Source organism: Oncorhynchus keta, chromosome 5 (genome assembly GCF_023373465.1).
Source record: "Oncorhynchus keta strain PuntledgeMale-10-30-2019 chromosome 5, Oket_V2, whole genome shotgun sequence".
Lineage (NCBI taxonomy): Eukaryota > Metazoa > Chordata > Actinopteri > Salmoniformes > Salmonidae > Oncorhynchus > Oncorhynchus keta.
Window position 1 is genome coordinate 27,746,210 of NC_068425.1, and position 25,000 is coordinate 27,771,209.

The following is a 25,000-nucleotide window of genomic DNA, read 5'->3' on the forward strand; positions in this document are numbered from 1 at the left end:
GAGACATGCTGACAAACAGATTGATAAGATATCCGATACAGAGGTTGACTCAGTCAGTAGAGACTTACTTGGTGACTTTGAAGATTCTCAGTAACCTTAGAGCTCGTAATACACTGATACCAAAGGATGTCCCAGGCTGGATAAAACCCCACAGCACCTCGAATATGCTGCCACATATTACCTGCCACACACACACACACACACACGATTAGTGATGTTATCCAAAACATGCGGTCAAAAATTATATGTAAGTGTGTGTGTTTACTGTATTGGTGTGTGTGTGTGTGTGTGTGTGTGTGTGTGTGTGTGTGTGTGTGTGTGTGTGTGTGTGTGTGTGTGTGTGTGTGTGTGTGTGTGTGTGTGTGTGTGTGTGTGTGTGTGTGTGTGTGTGTGTGTGTGTGCGTGCGTGCGTGCGTGTGTGTGTGTCCGTGTCACATATGCACCGTGTGTACCCTAGAGTAGACGAGTTCCACCACTCACAATGCAGTCAAAGCAGTTAAAGGAGGAGTGAAAGTAAGGCTGTGACCCCAGTCCATAAATCTTTATACCCATCTCAGAAATGAAGATACTCAAGAAGACGAACTCTGCAAAGTCTGGAAGAGGTGAAAAGAGAGAGGGAACAGGGTGAGAGAGAGCGGGAAAGATCAGACATGAATGAGCAAGCAGGAAAATGCAGGAGGATGATATCGAAAGAAAATAAATAAAGAAGGGCAATTCACTGTAAGAAGCAATCAAAGAGGCAGAAAGACTGTCACAGATCCCTCCGGATCTTTCATTACACACACCTGTCCCCTGTTCCCACTGATTAGTACTTGTATAAGTGTGCCCTTTGGTTGCCATTGGGCTGTCGATTATTGTTACTATGTCCGTTGGTGCGTGTGAGTACCTGTGCTGTGTGTTTTGGCCTTCATGCCATTGTGGATTGTGCAGATGATTACGGGTCTTGTCCCGTGTGTTAATTATTGTGCGCGTGTGTTATTTATTAGAGGTACTCCTCTCTCTTTTGTTTGGTTTCAACCCTGTGTTTTTGTTACGTGTTTGTTTGGTCTTCGTCCCCGTGCCTTTACACGGTATGCCATAATTTGGGGCTTGATGAAAAACATTATTACGCATTCCTGTGTCTGTTTCCCGAATCTCCTTTAAGCCAATGTGACAGAATCACCTTTCAGCCAATGTGACAGAGAGGTAGAGAGAGAAATAAAGAAAAGTATCTAGAATTTCCATCCTTCATATAAGAGTGTATGTGTACAGTAGTACGAGTGTATGAGTGTCTGTGTGTGTACAGGTGTAGGATCTTAATTTTATCCATCCTCCCTCCCTCCCTCCCTCCCTCCCTCCCTCCCTCCCTCCCTCCCTCCCTCCCTCCCTCCCTCCCTCCCTCCCTCCCTCCCACCCTCTATCCCTCCCTCCCTCCCACCCTCTATCCCTCCCTCCCTCCCACCGTCTATCTCTCCCTCCCTCCATACCTCCCTCCCACCCTCTATCTATCCCTCCCTCCCACCCTCTATCTATCCCTCCCTCCCTCCCTCCCTCCCTCCCTCCCTCCCTCCCTCCCTCCCTCCCTCCCTCCCTCCCTCCCTCCCTCCCTCCCCTCCATACCTCCCTCCATACCTCCCTCCCACCCTCCATCCATACCTCCCTCCCACCCTCTATCTCTCCCTCGCTCCATACCTCCCTCCTACCCTCTATCCCTCCCTCCATCCATACACCCCCCTCCCTCCCAGTGTGTCTACTCACAGAGGAAGTCTGAGAGTGGTTCAGGCTGGTCGTAGTGTACTACAGCCACACACATGGTGTTAAGTCCCACCAGACACAGTACACTCCAGTAGAAATACGGGGTCTTCACAATGCGTCGGATGAAAAAACGCAGACGACGCTCCCTCTTATGGAAGTTAGAGCCCTCCAGCTTTGAACTTTTCAGACTGGCCCGCGCAAATGGAGAACCTGGGAGGAGAGGAGAAGAATGGGAAAAGGAGAGGGGGATAGTGGAGAGGAGAAGAGTGGGAAGAGGAGAGGGGGATAGAGGAGAAGAGTGGGAAGAGGAGAGGAGATGGAGGAGAGGAGAAGAGTGGGAAAAGGAGAGGGGGATGGAGGAGAGGAGAAGAGAAGAGTGGGAAGAGGAGAGGGCGATGGAGGAGAGGAGAAGAAAGGGAAGAGGGGATGGAGGAGAGGAGAAGAGTGGGAAAAGGAGAGGGGGATGGAGGAGAGGAGAAGAGTGGGAAAAGGAGAGGGGGATGGAGGAGAGTAGAAGAGTGGGAAATGGAGAGGGGGGTGGAGGAGAGGAGAAGAGTGGGAAGAGGAGAGGGGGATGGAAGAGAGGAGAAGAAAGGGAAGAGGGGATGGGGGAGAGGAGAAGAGTGGGAAAAGGAGAGGGGGATGGAGGAGAGGAGAAGAGTGGGAAAAGGAGAGGGGGATGGAGGAGAGTAGAAGAGTGGGAAATGGAGAGGGGGATGGAGGAGAGGAGAAGAGTGGGAAGAGGGGATGGAGGAGAGGAGAAGAAAGGAGAGGGGGATGGAGGAGAGGAGAAGAAAGGGAAGAGGGGATGGAGGAGAGGAGAAGAGTGGGAAAAGGAGAGGGGGATGGAGGAGAGGAGAAGAGTGGGAAGAGGAGAGGGGGATGGAAGAGAGGAGAAGAAAGGGAAGAGGGGATGAGGAGAGGAGAAGAGTGGGAAAAGGAGAGGGGGATGGGGACAAGAGTGGAGAGAAAAAAACACATTTGGTTAGCATGTAACATCTTGTGTGTGCGTGTGCGTGTGTGTGGTGTTTCTTACCCACTGCCAGGTCTCCATTCCCATCCTCTGGGTTAAGGAGATCTGTTTTGTTCTTGTGGTTTTTGATGGTGGGTCTCCTGCGGGTGCCTGAATGGGAAAAATAGAACACAGTGACGCACAACTGCTCACTATAGAACACGCAAACAAACACTGGCACAGAAGCAAAGATGCTACATTTACACTAACAAAAATGCTACAATTACACTAGCAAAGATGATACATTTACACTAGCAAATATGCTACATTTACACTAGTAAAGATGCTACATTTACACTAGCAAAGCTGCAACATTTATAATAGGAAAGATGCTACATTTACACTAGCAAATATGCTACATTTACACTAGTAAAGATGCTACATTTACACTAGCAAAGCTGCAACATTTATAATAGGAAAGATGCTACATTTACACTAGCAAATATGCTACATTTACACAAGCAAAGGTGTTGCATTTACACTAGCAAAGATGCTCTCGTTACACTAGTAAATATTCTACATTTACACTAGCAAAAATGCTACATTTACACTAGCAAATATTATAGATTTACACTAGTAAAGATGATAAATTTACACTAGTAAAGATGCTACATTTATACTAGTAAAGATGCTACATTTACACGAGTAAATATGCTACATTTACACTAGTAAAGATGATACATTTACACTAGTAAAGATGATACATTTACACTAGCAAAGATGATAAATTTACACTAGAAAATATGCTACATTTACACTAGGAAAGATGCTACATTTACACTAGTATATATGCTACATTTACACTAGCAAAGATGATACTTTTACACGAGGAAAGATGCAACATTTACACTATTAAAATGCTACATTTACACTAGCAAAGATGATACATTTAGACTAGAAAGATGCTACATGTATACTAGTAATGATAATACATTTACACTAACAATGATGCTACATTTACACAATATTATATTTTCTCATTGTCTGTCTCTATATACATTCTAAAATCATATCTATGTCACTACACACACACACACACACACACACTTGGGTAAATACCGTCAAAGGCATCAGGGTCTTCATCATCTGCTAAGATCACTTCTTCTATAGGAAGCAAAAAGTCAAGGAAACAAAACAGGGAATGTATATGGCAATATGTAACATATATAACACAAATATATAACATATATTACATAAATATCTAACAAATATAACATCAATATATAACATAAATATATAATGTATATAACATAAATATATAACAAATATAACATCAATATATAACATAAATATATAACATATGTAACATAAATATATAATGTATATAACATAAATATATAGCATATATAACATAAATATATTGTCACGCCTTGGTCTTAGTGTTTTGTGTTGTCGTTATATATTTGGTCAGGCCAGGGTGTGACATGGGTTTATGTTATTGTATGTTCGTATTGGGGTTTGTAGTATTTGGGATCGCGGCTGATTAGGGGTGTTGTATAGGCTTGGCTGCCTGGGGCGGTTCTCAATCAGAGTCAGGTGATTCTCGTTGTCTCTGATTGGGAACCGTATTTAGGTAGCCTGGTTTTGCTTTGTATTTCGTGGGTGATTGTTCCTGTCTCTGTGTAGTTTCACCAGATAGGCTGTAATAGGTTTCACGTTCCGTTTGTTGTTTTGTATTTTGTATCGTTATTTCATGTGTCATTTTTTCTATTAAAGTCATGAGTAACCACTACGCTGCATTTCGGTCCGACTCTCTTTCTACAAACGAAGAACGCCGTTACATATATAACATAAATATACAACATATTTAACTTAAATATATAACATATATAACATAAATATATAGCATATATTACATAAATATATAACACAAATTACATAAATATATAACGTATATACCATTAATACATAACATAAATACATATCATATGTAACATAAATAACATAAATATATAACATAAATATATAACATATATAACATAAATATGTAACGTACATAACATAAATATATAACATATATAACATAAATATATAACATATATAACATAAATATGTAACATATATTACATAAATATATAACATATATACCATTAATACATAACATAAATACATATCATATATAACATAAATATATAACATATATAACATAAATATGTAACATATATAACATAAATATATAACATATATAACATAACATAAATATATAACATATATAACATAAATATATCAAATAAATATATAACATATATAACATAAATATATAACATATATTATAGAAATATGTAACATATATAACATAAATATGTAACATATATAACATAAATATAGAACATATAGAACATAAATATAGAACATATAGAACATAAATATGTAACATAGGGTTCCATGTATGTTTTGTGTGTAGTTCTATATGATGATAATGTACCTGCTTTACAAATCCATTCCAGGTATCCATTGAGCTCTCTCTCAATCTGCTGCTGTCTCCTCAGCTTTAGAAACTCACTCCTGTTCTCCACTCGCTCTCTCTCTTTGGCAAACTCCCTGTGGTAGACACACACACATATCAACACACACATATCAAATGAAATACATATAGATGTTTACAATGACATATACACAGGCATATTGTATACACACACACACACACACGCACACGAAACACACACACATGTCCCACACACACACGCACGTGCGCCCACACACACACTCTCGCACACACACACATGCGTGCACACACACGCACTCACTTACCCAGACAGTACACCCAGGACCAGGTTCAACATGAAGAAAGAGCCGATGATGATGAGGGGAATGAAGTACATCCAGTTCCACGCGCTCCCTGAGGCATCGTTGCTCTGCAAACACACACACACACACACACTAGTAATTCATCTTTCCCTTGTTTGACTAGAGAGGTTACACTGAGATGTAGATTTTATAAAGCCAAAAAATAGCAGACCATTTCACGACCTTTTGATGAACTGGGACGGGATCACCACAATACGGGGATAATTAGGACATTGTTTTATACAGTATACTGTCCAGAGTATCTGCCATATAAACAGTTCAGCTGCACAGAATGTAACGCTCTTCCTCTCTCTTTTTCCCTCACCCTTTCTCTCCCTCTCTCAACCCTCCATTTCCCTTCTCTCTCCAACCCCCCTTTCTCTCCCTCTCTCATCCCTCCCCATCTTGCTGTATTTCCCCCTAAACAGAGTCCATCACAGATCCCTCCCTCCCTCCCTCCTGTCTGTGGGCGTGTCTGCTGTTGCTCTATGCTGCAGCCTTTTTATCCATTAAACTTTCAGCACTTTCTTCCTCAGCAGCTGCAAGAATAACTCTGACTGCACAGCCCTGTTAAATATAGAGCAGCACCACCACCGAGTGAGACTGATGGAGGACAGAGAAGAAGGGAAGCGGTGGGGGAAAGGGGGAGGGGGTGAAGAGGAAGGGAGAAAGGGGGAGGGGGTAAAGAGCAAGGGAGAAAGGGGGAGGGGGTGAAGAGGAAGGGAGAAAGGGGAGGGGGTGAAGAGGAAGGGAGAAAGGGGAGGGGGTGAAGAGGAAGGGAGAAAGGGGAGGGGGTGAAGAGGAAGGGAGAAAGGGGGAGGGGGTAAAGAGCAAGGGAGAAAGGGGAGGGGGTGAAGAGGAAGGGAGAAAGGGGGAGGGGGTGAAGAGGAAGGGAGAAAGGGGGAGGGGGTGAAGAGGAAGGGAGAAAGGGGGAGGGGGTGAAGAGGAAGGGAGAAAGGGGAGGGGGTGAAGAGGAAGGGAGAAAGGGGGAGGGGTGAAGAGGAAGGGAGAAAGGGGGAGGGGGTGAAGAGGAAGGGAGAAAGGGGAGGGGGTGAAGATGAAGGGAGAAAGGGGGAGGGGGTGAAGAGGAAGGGAGAAAGGGGGAGGGGTGAAGAGGAAGGGAGAAAGGGGGAGGGGGTGAAGAGGAAGGGAGAAAGGGAGAGGCTGACAGGGGGAGAGAGAGAGTGAGTAATTGGGTGTGGTGAGGTGGGGGGAGAAGGAAGATGCGAAGAGGAATGGAGATGGAGAGACAGATTAAGGAAGCAGAGAGAGCGAGGAAAGAGAGATGTGTGAGAAAGAGAAGAGGGGGAAGAGAGGGAAGGGGGAATATTGAATATGGGCCCATATAGACTGCTGTGGATGGGACTACACTCACATTCCCCCACTACCCTCATTCACCTCTCTGTCACCATAGCAACCATTGCCACTGGCAGCAGGGCCCTATTCACTGTTTCTTAGGTATGGGCACACAATACAGCATATGAGTAAATGCTATGGGCATATTTGTATAGCAGTGAAACATGTATTATATGAATTGGTGGGTATTTACCATGTAATTTACTAGTAAATACCATAGAAATCTATTATCCAGGTTGTAGTTGCCCCACAGATTTAGGATCAGCTTATCCTGCCTCAATTCTAACCGAAACCCAAAACAAAAACTGAACCCAATCTCAAACCCAAACCGAAGACTAAACCTGAACCCGATCTCAAACCCCAAACCGATCCTGAATCCAATCCCAATCCCAAACACAAACACAAAACCAAACCCGATCTCAAGCCAAACCTAAACCTAAAACCAAACCCAAACTCCTGATCTTAAACCCAAAACCAAACCCGATCTTAAACCCTAACCCAACTACAGTAACTCACATAATAGTCCAGCTCTTTAACCATAAATTAAATACCATAATACCTCTAATACAGACCCACTGTGATGTGAAGTACCGTAACTCACATAGTAGAGCAGGTCAGTCCATCCCTCCATGGTAATACATTGGAAGACTGTTAGCACGGCAAACAGGATGTTGTCAAACTGGGTGATGCCGTAGTTAGGACCCAGCCAATACTTTCGACACGTGGTCCCGTTTGGACATAGTCTCGACGGGGCTTCGGTCCCACACGGAACTTCCTCACGAATCTCATCTACAGGGGTACAGACAGTTTGGGGATCAACATGTTATTTAAGAGATAGATCTTCTTTGATTCATTTTGAATTGACAGTCTTTTTGTCACTGATTTAACTGGCATACTGATTGACTGACTGGCGACTGACTGGCTGACTGACTAACTGGTAGAATGACTGGCATACTGCCTGACTGGTATGCTGACTGGCACATACTGACTGGGTGACTGACTGGCAGACTGCATGACTGGCATACTGCCTGACTGGTATGCTGACTGGCACATACTGACTGGGTGACTGACTGGCAGACTGCCTGACTGGCATACTGCCTGACTGGTATGCTGACTGGCACATACTGACTGACTGGCAGACTGACTGACTGATTGACTGACTGGCAGACTGACTAGCAGACTGACTGGCATGCCAACCGACTCACCGACCTACTGGCTGACCGACCGACTGACCGACCGACCAATCCACCGACTGACCGATTTACCTGTGTGAATGTCAAAGCAGGTAGTATGGAATTTGCCCATGTAGAACTCCAGGCCGATGATAGCGAACATGAGGATGGCGAAGAATAGCAACAGGCCGATCTGCAGCAGTGGAATCATAGCCTTCATGATGGACTTGAGGACCACCTGGAGGCCTGGGGGAGACAGAGCACATTGTTTAAGAACAGAAACAACAGACAGAGTTAAAAAAACTCTGACCTACATCCCAAAATCCCTATAACAATGATGTAACTTAATCAGAACTGTCCTCCCCCTCTCCTCCTCTTATGGTATCAGATGAAATAAGACAATTAGGGGTGTAGCTAGTCGTTCTCTCCGTCCCACACCCCCATATGTCCCAAGACTTACTGGGTATCCCAGACACCAGTTTGAGGGGTCTCAGTACACGGACCGCTCTCAGAGTCCGCAAATCGAAGTCCGATCCCACTGTAGACAGGATCCTACAGAGAGAGATGGAGCAGAGAGAGAGAGGAGGTGGAGAGAGGGAGAGAGGGAGACAGAGGGAAGAGGAAAAATAAAGAGAAGGAATAATTATAGTATTTTAATATTTTTTTAGGAACATTTGTAGCATCAGCCAATCAATGTGTGTCAGTTTCTGGGGGTTTTAGTGACATCATCTGTTAATCATTTACACTAATCACTTGGATAAGAAGAAGACATTCAGCGAGTGAATGAGTAAGTCAATAATGTGAATGCATGAATGAGCCACGAGTCAATCAAGAGATGGGACAGGGAATTCGATAGAGAGAGAGAGAGAGAGAGAGAGAGAGAGAGAGAGAGAGAGAGAGAGAGAGAGAGAGAGAGAGAGAGAGAGAGAGAGAGAGAGAGAGAGAGAGAGAGAGAGAGAGAGAGAGAGAGAGAGAGAGAGAGAAAGAAAGAGAGAGAGAGAGAAGAGAGAGAGAGAGAGAGAGAGAGAGAGAGAGAGAGAGAGAGAGAGAGAGAGAGAGAGTGAGAGAGAGAGAGAGAAAGAGAGAGAGAGAGAGAGAGAGAGAGAGAGAGGGGTAGCACAGGCTGTATGATTGAGAGTTGTTGACTGGCTCATTTGTTACCCATCTTTATTCCTCCTATTTATAAACTCTGTCTGAGAGCCATGGCCACTGCCAACTCATCAGGACTCTATCTTTACCTCATTATACACACACACACACATGCACACACACTCACACATTGTGTAGGAAAAACTGAGAGGGACAGAAAGATAGGTGTGTGTGTTTCTGTGAAGGAGTGTGTGTGTTGGTGAGGAGGAGTGTTTGTGTGTGAAGGAGAGGATGTTCTCTCACGTTGTCCGACTTCCAGTTATCTCTCTGACTGACTGGGAATCATCAACGTTTTCCAACAGTCCTTCTGCTAAGAGCTGCATGGCACAGTTTAACTGGCTGATCCTGTTGCACCAGTGCATTCGACTCTTGGTGGAATGCATTGCTTGACTGCTGTGATATGCACAATGTCGTTCGCGAACTGCAGGTCCCCAAATGATTCATTCTCGAGTTTGTTTTGAGCAGCTTTGTAGTTTTGGTTCTACGAAGCTGGGTCCATCATAACAGTCAATAATAAATTAATTGCATTAATGTAATATATTTTCAGTTTGAAACAATGCCTGTAGCATGATCAGCTGTTTGTCTCTGGAGCCGCTGAGCCGGAAAAGCGTGCATCAATCCTGCTGTAGGACTCATTGCATTGCAGCCAAAAGGTCAAACAAACAACTAAAACAAACAAGTCACTCAGAAAAATGAAATGTGACTCTAGAGGCATTAAAAAGGGTAATTAAATAATAATGAATAATTCGCAAACTGCACATCACTACTCAATAGGTGTCTCTCCCCTCCACATGGACCACTACAGCACAGGAGAGTCTCAGGGGCCCACCGTTAGTCTGACAGCACACCTAAACACTAGGGAATGATGATGTGTCAGTGTAATACAATCTGAATGACACATCGTTGAAAGCCTTCCCACCGAGGCCTGGTGGGGTATCTGGTTGAGGAACAACAGTGAGTCCACAGAGCCCAGTTTAGGAAGCTGTAGCTCAGTTGGTAGAGCATGGCGCTTGTAACGCCAGGGTAGTGGGTTCGATCCCGGGACCACCCATACGTAGAATGTATGCACACATGACTGTAAGTCGCTTTGGATAAAAGCGTCTGCTAAATGGCATATATTATTATTATATTATTATATTATTATTATTATTATTATTAAGCTCTGTGCTTAACGACTAACACACACTTTTAGCTTAATAGCTTCACCAGAGAGGCTGGTGTGACTGACTATGTTCTGGAGTTAGCTATCTGTGCTGGGAATGCAGGTAAATCCTATGGGAGTTAGCTATCTGTGCTAGGAATGCAGGTAAATACTATGTGAGTTAGCTATCTGCGCTAGGAACACAGGTAAATCCTATGGGAGTTAGCTATCTGCGCTAGGAACGCAGGTAAATCCTATGGGAGTTAGCTATCTGCTCCCGAGTGGCGCAGCGGTCTAACGCACTGCATCTTAGTGCTAGAGGTATCACTACGGACCCTGGTTTGATTCCAGGCTGTATCGCAACCGGCCTTGATTGGGAGTCCATTAGGGCGGTGCACAATTGGCCGGGGTAGGGTTTGGCCGGGGTGGGCCGTCATTGTAAATACGAATTTGTTCTTAACTGACTTGCCTAGGTAAATAAAGGTTAAATAATATAAAATACATTTAAAAAACTGTTCTAGGGACACAGGTAATACTATGGAAGTTAGCTATCTGTGCTCGGAACACAGGTAAATACTATGGAAGTTAGCTAACTGTGCTAGGAACACAGGTAAATACTATGGAAGTTAGCTATCTGTGCTAGGAACACAGGTAAATACTATGGGACTTAGCTATCTGTGCTAGGAACACAGGTAAATACTATGGGACTAAGCTATCTGTGCTAGGAACACAGGTAAATCCTATGGGAGTTAGCTATCTGTGCTAGGAACACAGGTAAATCCTATGGGAGTTACTATCTGTGTTAGGAACACAGGTAAATCCTATGGGGGTTAGCTATCTGTGCTAGGAACACAGGTAAATACTATGGGACTAAGCTATCTGTGCTAGGAACACAGGTAAATCCTATGGGAGTTAGCTATCTGTGCTAGGAACACAGGTAAATCCTATGGGAGTTACTATCTGTGTTAGGAACACAGGTAAATCCTATGGGGGTTAGCTATCTGTGTTAGGAACACAGGTAAATCCTATGGGGGTTAGCTATCTGTGCTAGAAACACAGGTAAATCCTATGGGAGTTAGCTATCTGTGCGAGGAACACAGGTAAATACTATGGGAGTTACTATCTGTGCTACAAGGCAAGTACTTGCTATGGGATTTCAATTCTATATAACTATATTTATCCCCTCAGGGGCAATTAAGCTATCTTCCTGTGCTAGATACGTAGAGGGATGCTATGGGAGTTAGAAATCGCTAGCCCTGATGACAGCCGGGGATACAGAGACTGTCCTACCAGAAGAGGAGGTAAAGGGAAGTGAGAATGAGGGAAGGAGACAGGGAAGGAAGGGTGAGGTGCTGGTTTGACAGCCTGGAAGGTCCTGCGCTGAAGACAAGGTGGAATATTGGGGTTAAAGTGAGGGATTGACACTGACAAGTCTGCGCGTGTGTATGTAGGGGATAGTATTAACAGTGCTGACAGGAGAGACATCTACTGGGAGTTACCAATCTGCCTCACAGGAAACTGTCAAGAGTGTATATGTGTGTGTGTGCATGTGTGTGCATGTGTGGCCCTGTCCGGGGGTGTCCTCGGATGGGGCCACAGTGTCTCCTGACCCCTCCTGTCTCAGCCTCCAGTATTTATGCTGCAGTAGTTTGTGTCGGGGGGCTAGGGTCAGTTTGTTATATCTGGAGTACTTCTCCTGTCCTATTCGGTGTTCTGTGTGAATCTAAGTGTGCGTTCTCTAATTCTCTCCTTCTTTCTTTCTCTCTCTCGGAGGACCTGAGCCCTAGGACCATGCCCCAGGACTACCTGACATGATGACTCCTTGATATCCCCAGTCCACCTGGCCATGCTGCTGCTCCAGTTTCAACTGACCTGAGCCCTAGGACCATGCCCCAGGACTACCTGACATGATGACTCCTTGCTGTCCCCAGTCCAACTGACTGTGCTGCTGCTCCAGTTTCAACTGTTCTGCCTTACTATTATTTGACTATGCTGGTCATTTATGAACATTTGAACATCTTGGCCATGTTCTGTTATAATCTCCACCCGGCACAGCCAGAAGAGGACTGGCCACCCCACATATGCTCTCTCTAATTCTCTCTTTCTTTCTCTCTCTCGGAGGACCTGAGCCCAAGGACCGTGCCCCAGGACGACCTGACATGATGACTCCTTGCTGTCCCCAGTCCAACTGACTGTGCTGCTGCTCCAGTTTCAACTGTTCTGCCTTGTTATTATTCGACCATGCTGGTCATTTATGAACATTTGAACATCTTGGCCATGTTCTGTTATAATCTCCACCCGGCACAGCCAGAAGAGGACTGGCCACCCCACATAGCCTGGTTCCACTCTAGGTTTCTTCCTAGGTTTTGGCCTTTCTCGGGAGTTTTTCCGAGCCACCGTGCTTCTACGCCTGCATTGCTTGCTGTTTGGGGTTTTAGGCTGGGTTTCTGTACAGCACTTTGAGATATCAGCTGATGTACGAAGGGCTATATAAATAAAATTTTATTTGATTTGAAGAAGACAATGATGATGAAGAAGATGAAGATGGCAGTCTTGCACCAACAGCAGCTCCTCAACCCCACCAGGTCTGTCCACCTTTACAGCATTTATCATCAAAGCAACAAGGCTCATTCACACCGTTTCCACGGTTACTGGGGCCGTTCTCATTCATAACTGTTTCCATGGCAACAGGGACCTTGGCTCCTTGCTAGAATCTTTGCATCACCGTGGTAACCGGGCCAAGGGGAGCTTGATTGATATGTTTTTTATTTTCTTCTAATATCCTCAGTTGTATAGTGAAACACACACATGCATGTAATTAATACACATACAAGCTAGCACATACACCCAAAGCACACACACCCCCACAAGCATGCACACACACGCACACATTTATAAGCTGCGCGTACATACACTTTCAGCTTGGAACCATTTGAGTGCAAATACATTTTTATGCACGAATGCACACTAGCATTTAGGTCACACGAACTAGCTACCTATGAAAATCCTCAGTTTCTACCCTGATGAACACACACGCATGAAAACACACACACACACTCCCTCCCATACACACACACACACATACATACAGTTGATGTCGGAAGTTTACATACACTAGGTTGGAGTCATTAAAACTCATTGTTCAACCACTCCAGGGAATATGATAGGCTCAAATAAAAATAGTTTCCTGATCTTTCTTATACTGTATGTCAGATCATCTGACAGATACACGCAACAGGTCAGAGGTTAGCATAATGTCAAGGCTTTAAGCAAGTCTGTCTGAGAAGTAAACGTCGCAAGAATCTGGCTTGTAGAGGCACAATTTCGCACACACAGTATGAGGAAAGAGTGGCCAGCTAATCTTGAGTTTGACAGTCTGGAACCAAGGCTTGAGCCATTAAAATATCATTTAGAGAGAGGTTCAACCCAGGCAAGACTTTACCTGAGACAATGACCCTTTTTTAACCAAAAGATCTCTTCAATGTCCTCCACACTGTTCTACCGTGGGCAGCTCCTCACAGTTCTCCACACTGTTCTACAATGGACAGCTCCTCACAGTTCTCCTCACTGTTCTACAATGGACAGCTCCTCACTGTTCTCCACACTGTTCTACAATGGGCAGCTCCTCACAGTTCTCCACACTGTTCTACAATGGACAGCTCCTCACAGTTCTCCTCACTGTTCTACAATGGACAGCTCCTCACTGTTCTCCACACTGTTCTACAATGGACAGCTCCTCACAGTTCTCCACACTGTTCTACAATGGACAGCTCCTCACAGTTCTCCACACTGTACTACAATGGGCAGCTCCTCACAGTTCTCCACACTGTTCTACAATGGACAGCTCCTCACAGTTCTCCTCACTGTTCTACAATGGACAGCTCCTCGCAGTTCTCCTCACAGTTCTCCACACTGTTCTACAATGGACAGCTCCTCACAGTTCTCCACACTGTTCTACAATGGACAGCTCCTCACAGTTCTCCTCACTGTTCTACAATGGACAGCTCCTCACTGTTCTCCACACTGTTCTACAATGGACAGCTCCTCACAGTTCTCCACACTGTTCTACAATGGACAGCTCCTCACAGTTCTCCACACTGTTCTACAATATGCACCTCCTCACTGTTCTCCACACTGTTCTACAATGGACAGCTCCTCACAGTTCTCCTCACTGTTCTACAATGGACAGCTCCTCACTGTTCTCCACACTGTTCTACAATGGGCCATTCATCACAGTTCTCCACACTCTTGCTACAATGGACAGCTCCTCACTGTTCTCCACACTGTTCTACAATGGACAGCTCCTCACTGTTCTCCACACTGTTCTACAATGGTCAGCTCCTCACAGTTCTCCACACAGTTCTACAATGAACAGCTCCTCACAGTTCTCCTCACTGTTCTACAATGGACAGCTCCTCACTGTTCTCCTCACTGTTCTACAATGGGCCATTCATCACAGTTATCCACACTCTTTCAACAATGGACAGCTCCTCACTGTTCTCCACACTGTTCTACAATGGACAGCTCCTCACAGTTCTCCTCACTGTTCTACAATGGACAGCTCCTCACTGTTCTCCACACTGTTCTACAATGGGCCATTCATCACAGTTCTCCACACTCTTTCTACAATGGACAGCGCCTCACTGCTCTCCTCACTGTTCTACAATGGACAGCGCCTCACTGTTCTCCTCACTGTTCTACAATGGACAGCTCCTCACTGTTCTCCAAACTATTCTACAATGGACAGCTCCTCAGAGTTCTCCACACTCTTTCTACAATGGACAGCTCCTCACTGTTCTCCACACTGTTCTACAATGGACAGCGCCTCACTATTCTCCTCACTGTTCTACAATGGACAGCTCCTCACTGTTCTCCAAACTGTTCTACAATGGACAGCTCCTCACTGTTCTCCATACTGTACTACAATGGACAGCTCCTCACTGTTCTCCACACTGTTCTACAATGGACAGCTCCTCACTGTTCTCCAAACTGTTCTACAATGGACAGCTCCTCACTGTTCTACAATGGACAGCTCCTCACTGTTCTCCATACTGTACTACAATGGACAGCTCCTCACTGTTCTCCACACTGTTCTACAATGGACAGCTCCTCACTGTTCTCCACACTGTTCTTCAATGGACAGCGCCTCACTGTTCTCCACACTGTTCTACAATGGACAGCTCCTCACTGTTCTCCACACTGTTCTACAATGGACAGCTCCTCACAGTTCTCCACACTCTTTCTACAATGGACAGCTCCTCACTGTTCTCCACACTGTTCTACAATGGACAGCTCCTCACTGTTCTCCAAACTGTTCTACAATGGACAGCTCCTCACTGTTCTCCAAACTGTTCTACAATGGACAGCTCCTCACTGTTCTCCAAACTGTTCTACAATGGACAGCTCCTCACTGTTCTCCACACTGTTCTTCAATGGACAGCGCCTCACTGTTCTCCACACTGTTCTACAATGGACAGCTCCTCACTGTTCTCCACACTGTTCTACAATGGACAGCTCCTCACTGTTCTCCACACTCTTTCTACAATGGGCAGCGCCTCACTGTTCTCCTCACTGTTCTCCACACTGTTCTACAATGGACAGCTCCTCACTGTTCTCCACACTGTTCTACAATGGTCAGCTCCTCACAGTTCTCCACACAGTTCTACAATGGACAGCTCCTCACAGTTCTCCTCACTGTTCTACAATGGACAGCTCCTCACTGTTCTCCTCACTGTTCTACAATGGGCCATTCATCACAGTTATCCACACTCTTTCAACAATGGACAGCTCCTCACTGTTCTCCACACTGTTCTACAATGGACAGCTCCTCACAGTTCTCCTCACTGTTCTACAATGGACAGCGCCTCACTGTTCTCCACACTGTTCTACAATGGACAGCTCCTCACTGTTCTCCACACTGTTCTACAATGGGCCATTCATCACAGTTATCCACACTCTTTCAACAATGGACAGCTCCTCACTGTTCTCCACACTGTTCTACAATGGGCCATTCATCACAGTTATCCACACTCTTTCAACAATGGACAGCTCCTCACTGTTCTCCTCACTGTTCTACAATGGTCAGCTCCTCACAGTTCTCCTCACTGTTCTACAATGGACAGCTCCTCACTGTTCTCCTCACTGTTCTACAATGGGCCATTCATCACAGTTATCCACACTCTTTCAACAATGGACAGCTCCTCACTGTTCTCCACACTGTTCTACAATGGACAGCTCCTCACAGTTCTCCTCACTGTTCTACAATGGACAGCGCCTCACTGTTCTCCACACTGTTCTACAATGGACAGCTCCTCACTGTTCTCCACACTGTTCTACAATGGGCCATTCATCACAGTTCTCCACACTCTTTCTACAATGGACAGCTCCTCACTGTTCTCCACACTGTTCTACAATGGGCCATTCATCACAGTTATCCACACTCTTTCAACAATGGACAGCTCCTCACTGTTCTCCACACTGTTCTACAATGGACAGCTCCTCACAGTTCTCCTCACTGTTCTACAATGGACAGCGCCTCACTGTTCTCCTCACTGTTCTACAATGGACAGCTCCTCACTGTTCTCCAAACTGTTCTACAATGGACAGCTCCTCAGAGTTCTCCACACTCTTTCTACAATGGACAGCTCCTCACTGTTCTCCACACTGTTCTACAATGGACAGCGCCTCACTGTTCTCCTCACTGTTCTACAATGGACAGCTCCTCACTGTTCTCCAAACTGTTCTACAATGGACAGCTCCTCACTGTTCTCCATACTGTTCTACAATGGACAGCTCCTCACTGTTCTCCACACTGTTCTACAATGGACAGCTCCTCACTGTTCTCCAAACTGTTCTACAATGGACAGCTCCTCACTGTTCTACAATGGACAGCTCCTCACTGTTCTCCAAACTGTTCTACAATGGACAGCTCCTCACTGTTCTCCAAACTGTTCTACAATGGACAGCTCCTCACTGTTCTCCACACTGTTCTTCAATGGACAGCGCCTCACTGTTCTCCATACTGTACTACAATGGACAGCTCCTCACTGTTCTCCACACTGTTCTACAATGGACAGCTCCTCACTGTTCTCCAAACTGTTCTACAATGGACAGCTCCTCACTGTTCTACAATGGACAGCTCCTCACTGTTCTCCATACTGTTCTACAATGGACAGCTCCTCACTGTTCTCCACACTGTTCTACAATGGACAGCTCCTCACTGTTCTCCACACTGTTCTTCAATGGACAGCGCCTCACTGTTCTCCACACTGTTCTACAATGGACAGCTCCTCACTGTTCTCCACACTGTTCTACAATGGACAGCTCCTCACAGTTCTCCACACTCTTTCTACAATGGACAGCTCCTCACTGTTCTCCACACTGTTCTACAATGGACAGCGCCTCACTGTTCTCCTCACTGTTCTCCAAACTGTTCTACAATGGACAGCTCCTCACTGTTCTCCAAACTGTTCTACAATGGACAGCTCCTCACTGTTCTCCAAACTGTTCTACAATGGACAGCTCCTCACTGTTCTCCAAACTGTTCTACAATGGACAGCTCCTCACTGTTCTCCACACTGTTCTACAATGGACAGCTCCTCACTGTTCTCCACACTGTTCTACAATGGACAGCTCCTCACTGTTCTCCACACTCTTTCTACAATGGGCACAGCTCACTGTTCTCTCACTGTTCTCCACACTGTTCTACAATGGACAGCTCCTCACTGTTCTCCACACTGTTCTACAATGGTCAGCTCCTCACAGTTCTCACAGTTCTACAATGGACAGCTCCTCACAGTTCTCCTCACTGTTCTACAATGGACAGCTCCTCACTGTTCTCCTCACTGTTCTACAATGGGCCATTCATCACAGTTATCCACACTCTTTCAACAATGGACAGCTCCTCACTGTTCTCCACACTGTTCTACAATGGACAGACAGTTCTCCTCACTGTTCTACAATGGACAGCGCCTCACTGTTCTCCACACTGTTCTACAATGGACAGCTCCTCACTGTTCTCCACACTGTTCTACAATGGGCCATTCATCACAGTTCTCCACACTCTTTCTACAATGGACAGCTCCTCACTGTTCTCCACACTGTTCTACAATGGGCCATTCTCACAGTTATTCTTTCAACAATGGACAGCTCCTCACTGTTCTCCACACTGTTCTACAATGGACAGCTCCTCACAGTTCTCCTCACTGTTCTACAATGGACAGCGCCTCACTGTTCTCCTCACTGTTCTACAATGGACAGCTCCTCACTGTTCTCCAAACTGTTCTACAATGGACAGCTCCTCAGAGTTCTCCACACTCTTTCTACAATGGACAGCTCCTCACTGTTCTCCACACTGTTCACAATGGACAGCTCCTCACTGTTCTCCACTGTTCTTCAATGGACAGCTCCTCTGTTCTCCAAACTGTTCTACAATGGACAGCTCCTCACTACTGTTCTCAATGGACAGCTCCTCACTGTTCTCCACACTGTTCTACAATGGACAGCTCCTCACTGTTCTCCAAACTGTTCTACAATGGACAGCTCCTCAGTTCTCCACACTGTTCTACAATGGGCTCCTCACTGTTCTCACTGTTCTACAATGGACAGCTCCTCACTGTTCTCCACACTGTTCTACAATGGACAGCTCCTCACTGTTCTCCACACTGTTCTACAATCTCACTGTTCTCCACACTGTTCTACAATGGACAGCGCCTCACTGTTCTCCACACTGTTCTACAATGGACAGCTCCTCACTGTTCTCCAAACTGTTCTACAATGGACAGCTCCTCACTGTTCTCCACACTGTTCTACAATGGACAGCTCCTCACTGTTCTACAATGGACAGCTCCTCACTGTTCTCCACACTGTTCTACAATGGACAGCTCCTCACTGTTCTCACTGTTCTACAATGGACAGCTCCTCACAGTTCTCCACACTGTTCTACAATGGACAGCTCCTCACTGTTCTCAATCCTCACTGTTCTACAATGGACAGCTCCTCACTGTTCTCCACTGTTCTACAATGGACAGCTCCTCACTGTTCTACAATGGACAGCTCCTCACTGTTCTCCACACTGTTCTACAATGGACAGCCATTCTCACAGTTCTCTACAATGGGCCATTCATCACAGTTCTCCACACTCTTTCTACAATGGACAGCTCCTCACTGTTCTCCACACTGTTCTACAATGGGCCATTCATCACAGTTATCCACACTCTTTCAACAATGGACAGCTCCTCACTGTTCTCCACACTGTTCTACAATGGACAGCTCCTCACAGTTCTCCTCACTGTTCTACAATGGACAGCGCCTCACTGTTCTCCAAACTATTCTACAATGGACAGCTCCTCAGAGTTCTCCACACTCTTTCTACAATGGACAGCTCCTCACTGTTCTCCACACTGTTCTACAATGGACAGCGCCTCACTGTTCTCCTCACTGTTCTACAATGGACAGCTCCTCACTGTTCTCCAAACTGTTCTACAATGGACAGCTCCTCACTGTTCTCCATACTGTTCTACAATGGACAGCTCCTCACTGTTCTCCACACTGTTCTACAATGGACAGCTCCTCACTGTTCTCCAAACTGTTCTACAATGGACAGCTCCTCACTGTTCTACAATGGACAGCTCCTCACTGTTCTCCAAACTGTTCTACAATGGACAGCTCCTCACTGTTCTCCAAACTGTTCTACAATGGACAGCTCCTCACTGTTCTCCACACTGTTCTTCAATGGACAGCGCCTCACTGTTCTCCACACTGTTCTACAATGGACAGCTCCTCACTGTTCTCCACACTGTTCTACAATGGACAGCTCCTCACTGTTCTCCACACTGTTCTACAATGGACAGCTCCTCACTGTTCTCCAAACTGTTCTACAATGGACAGCTCCTCACTGTTCTCCACACTGTTCTACAATGGACAGCTCCTCACTGTTCTCCACACTGTTCTACAATGGACAGCTCCTCACTGTTCTCCAAACTGTTCTACAATGGACAGCTCCTCACTGTTCTCCAAACTGTTCTACAATGGACAGCTCCTCACTGTTCTCCACACTGTTCTACAATGGACAGCTCCTCACTGTTCTACAATGGACAGCTCCTCACTGTTCTCCAAACTGTTCTACAATGGACAGCTCCTCACTGTTCTCCAAACTGTTCTACAATGGACAGCTCCTCACTGTTCTCCACACTGTTCTACAATGGACAGCTCCTCACTGTTCTACAATGGACAGCTCCTCACTGTTCTATAATGGACAGCTCCTCACTGTTCTACAATGGACAGCTCCTCACTGTTCTACAATGGACAGCTCCTCACTGTCCTACTACGGATAGAACTCAATGCCCGTGTCCAAAATCTAACTTGCATACACAACCTACATGTTGCATACATATCATGCTACATACTACTTAGAACGTACTGTTTCGTAAAAACAAATGCAGTGAGCAACAAATATCAACGTACTAGGTCATCCATCCTTAGAATGTGTCATTGAATGCTCAATTACGTTGATTCATTCAGTTTGTACAGCAAGGCATCTTACGTAATTATCAGCTGTTGTCAATCACACTGGGTCTGGAAAGATCTCTTCCTCAGTAGTGTGCATCCAATTCTACTAGATGAAAAGCCTAAATCAGTATTAAATCCTGGCATTAAAAGCATACTACAGTTCAGAAAATGCACATATAAAACGTTCTATTCTACTCAAGTACAAGTATTCAGACACGGCCACTACCATAGACCACGGTTACATGGCCTTATCCACAGATCTAGGATCAGATACACTCACACTCACTCTCTTTCTTTCCTTCCTTCCTTCCTTCCTTCCTTCCTTCCTTCCTTCCTTCCTTCCTTCCTTCCTTCCTTCCTTTCTTTCTTTCTTTCTTTCTTTCCTTCCTTCCTTCCTTCCTTCCTTCCTTCCTTCCTTCCTTCCTTCATTCTTTATTTTACATTTCTTACCTCCTTCCTTCCTTCTTTCCTTCCTGTATAGTCATATACTGCATGTGTATTAAGTGTGTTGTTTGGCAATGTGCCTCAGTATATATGCTGAGAAGAAGACGGTTTATAGGTGTGTGAAGGAAAAGTGAGCATGTGTTTGAAGTGTAAATGTGTATTGTATGTGCATGTATGCATCCCCTGGTCATTGTAGTATCAAAGTGTCAGGGCAGAGGTGGGTAGAAAGGGCAGTAGCTTTTCATCTTCAAAGAGCTACACTTCTAAAAGAAAAATTGCCATTCTAAAGGAGCTAACCATAGAGACCAGTGCTGGAAGTAGTGTATGTGTATGTGACATCTGTGTATAAGTGCGAAGCGTGTGTGTGTGTGTGTGTGTGTGTGTGTGTGTGTGTGTGTGTGTGTGTGTGTGTGTGTGTGTGTGTGTGTGTGTGTGTGTGTGTGTGTGTGTGTGTATGCGTGTGAAAAAAATGAATGAAAGAGAGAGAAAGATAGAAAGAGAGAATGAAATAGAAAGAGTTATAGACACAGAGAGACAGAGGAAAAAGGTTGAGATAGAGAGAAAGAGACACAAAGAGAGAGAGAGAGAGAGAGAGAGAGAGAGAGAGAGAGAGAGGTAGAGAGAGAGAGAGCAAGAGGAAGAGAGAGTGAGAGAGCGAATGAGAGGGACAGAGTGACAGACAGAGAGAGAGGGGGAGAGTTCCTGTGTCTCAAGGCTGTACTGGGTGATTGATCATCTGCAGCAGCTAAAAACAGGTTACTGCAGCAGCACACACACACACACTCTCTCTCATTCGCTTGTTCCGCTCCTCCTCTCTCTCTCTCACTGACTCTCTCTCTCTCTCTCACCCACTTTCTCCATCTCTTTCTATCCCTTGTTATCTGTCTATCCTTTCTCTTTTCATTCTATTTTCTCTTCTCCCTCTATTTCATGATTTATCTTCCTTTCATGTGCTCTCCTTTCCTACTCCCTTTACAACATATACATAGATATACACTACTATTGGTGGCTTCGGCTATTTCAGCAACACTGTTGCTGACAGGTGTGTAAAATCGAGCACACAACCATGCAATCTCCATAGTCAAACATTGACAGTAGAATGTCTTTGCTGAAGAACTCATTGACTTTCAACGTGGCACCGTCATAGGATGCCACCTTTCGAAAAGAGGCCAGTTCATAACATTTCTGACCTGCTAGAGCTGTCCCGGTCAACTGTAAGTGTTGTTATTGTGAAGTGGAAACGTCTAGGAGCAACAACGGTGAGCCACAAAGTGGTAGGCCACACAAGCTCACAGAACGGGACCGCCGAGTGCTGAAAGGCGTAGTGCATAAAAATCATATTTCCTTGGTTGCAAACACTCACTACCGAGTTTCAAACTGCCTCTAGAAACAACGTCAGCACAAGAACTGTTACAGTGGCTTGCGAAAGTTTTCACCCCCCTTGGCATTTTTCCTATTTTATTGCCTTAAAACTTGGAATTAATATAGATTGTTTGGGGGTTTGTATCATGTGATTTACACAACATGCCTACCACTTTGAAGACGCAAAATATTGTTTATTGTGAAACAACAACAAAAAACTTCAAACTTGAGCATAACTATTTCACCCTCCCAAAGTCAATACTTTGTAGAGCCACCTTTTGCAGCAATTACAGCTGCAAGTCTCTTGGGGTATGTCTCTATAAGCTTGGCACATCTAGCCACTGGGATTTTTGCCCATTCTTCAAAGCAAAACTTCTCCAGATCCTTCAAGTTGGATGGGTTCCGCTGGTATACAGCAATCTTTAAGCCATTTCACAGATTCTCAATTGGATTGAGGTCTGATTATTGACTATGCCATTCCAAGACATTTAAATGTTTCTCATTATAACACTCGATTGTTGCTTTAGAAGTACCTCGGTCCCAGTCTCAAATCTCTGGAAGACTGAAACAGGTTTCCCTCAAAAATGTCCCTGTATTTAGTGCCATCCATCATTCATTCAATTCTGACCAGTTTCCTAGTCCCTGCCGATGAAAAACATCCCCACAGCATGATGCTGCCACCACCATGCTTCACTGTGGGGATGGTATTCTCGGGTTGTTGAGAGGTGTTGGGTTTGAGCCAGACATAGCATTTTCCTTGATGGCAAAAAAAAAACAATTTTAGTCTCATCTGACCAGAGTACCTTCTTTCATATGTTTGCGGAGTCTCCGACATGCCTTTTAGCGAACACCAAATGTGTTTTCTTGTTTCTTTCTTTAAGCAATGGCTCTTTCTGGACACTCTTCCATAATGTCCAGCTCTGTGGCGTGTATAGCTTAAAGTGGTCTTATGGACAGATACTCCAATCTCCGCTGTGGAGCTTTGCAGCTCCTTCAGGGTTATCTTTGGTCTCTTTATTGCATCTCTGATCAATGCCCTCCTTGCTTTGTCTGTAAGTTTTGGTAGGCGGCCCTCTCTTGGCAGGTTTGTTGTGGTGCCATATTCTTTCATTTTTTAAATAATGGATTTAATGGTGCTCTGTGGGTTCAAAGTTTCTGATATTTTTTTATAACCCAACCCTGATCTGTACTTCTCCACAACTTTGTCCCTGACCTGTTTGGAGAGCTCATTGGTCTTCATTGTGCCGCTTGCTTAGCAGTGTTGCAGACTCTGGGGCCTTTCAGAACAGGTGTATATATACTGAGATCATGTGACAGATCATGTGACACTTAAATAAAGTCCACCTGTGTGCAATCTAACTAATTATGTGACTTCTGAAGGTAATTGGTTGCACCAGATCCTTTTTAGGGGCTTCATAGCAAAGGGGCTGAATACATATGCACACACCACTTTTCTTTTTATAATTCTTTTACATTTTTGAGTTATTTTTTAAATTTCACTTCACCAATTTGGACTATTTTGTGTACGTCCATTTTTTATTCATTTTTTATTTTACCTTTATTTAACTAGGCAAGTCAGTTAAGAACAAATTATTATTTACAATGACGGCCTAGGAACGGTGGGTTAACTGCCTGTTCAGGGGCAGAACGACAGATTTGTACCTTGTCAGCTCGGGGGTTTGTACATGAAATCCAAATAAAAATACATTTAAATTACAGGCTGTAATGAAACAAAATAGGAAAAAACGCCAAGGGGGATGAATACTTTTGCAAGGCACTGTAGTTTGGAGCTTCATGAAATGGGTTTCCATGGGGGAGCAGCCACACACAAGCCTAAGATCATCAATTGAAATGCTAAGCGTTGCCTGGAATGGTGTAAAGCTTGCCACCATTGGACTCTGGAGCAGTGAAAATGCATTCTCTGGAGTGATGAAACACGCTTCACCATCTGGCAGTCCGACGGACAAATCTGTGTTTGGTGTATGCCAGGAGAACGCTACCTACTCCAATGCATAGTGCCAACTGTAAAGTTTGGTGGAAGATGAATAATGGTCTGAGGCTATTTTTCATGGTTCGGCTAGGCCCCTTAATTCCAGTGAAGGGCAATGTTAACGCTACAGCATACAATGACATTCTAGGCAATTCTGTGCTTCCAACTTTGTGGCAACAGTTTGGGGAAGGCCCTTTCCTGTTTCAGCATGTCAATGCCCCCGTGCACAAAGCGAGGTCCATACAGAAATTGTTTTTCGAGATCGGTGTGGAGGAACTTGACTGGCCTGCACAGAGCCCTGACCTCAACCCCATCGAACACATTTGGGATAACTTGGAACGCCA

At 44.9% G+C, this 25,000-nt stretch overlaps 1 protein-coding gene across 1 annotated transcript in view; it reads right to left on the bottom strand.

The window, feature by feature from the left end:
- Positions 1 to 25,000, bottom strand: part of LOC118374962 (voltage-dependent P/Q-type calcium channel subunit alpha-1A-like) — a 190,746-nt gene that overhangs the window by 100,785 nt on the left and 64,961 nt on the right. The window contains 10 exon segments of the mRNA XM_052519364.1: positions 69 to 181; positions 481 to 593; positions 1,738 to 1,944; positions 2,771 to 2,857; positions 3,806 to 3,850; positions 5,172 to 5,287; positions 5,498 to 5,601; positions 7,491 to 7,678; positions 8,155 to 8,307; positions 8,522 to 8,613. Coding sequence (XP_052375324.1) covers positions 69 to 181; positions 481 to 593; positions 1,738 to 1,944; positions 2,771 to 2,857; positions 3,806 to 3,850; positions 5,172 to 5,287; positions 5,498 to 5,601; positions 7,491 to 7,678; positions 8,155 to 8,307; positions 8,522 to 8,613 — 1,218 coding nt within the window.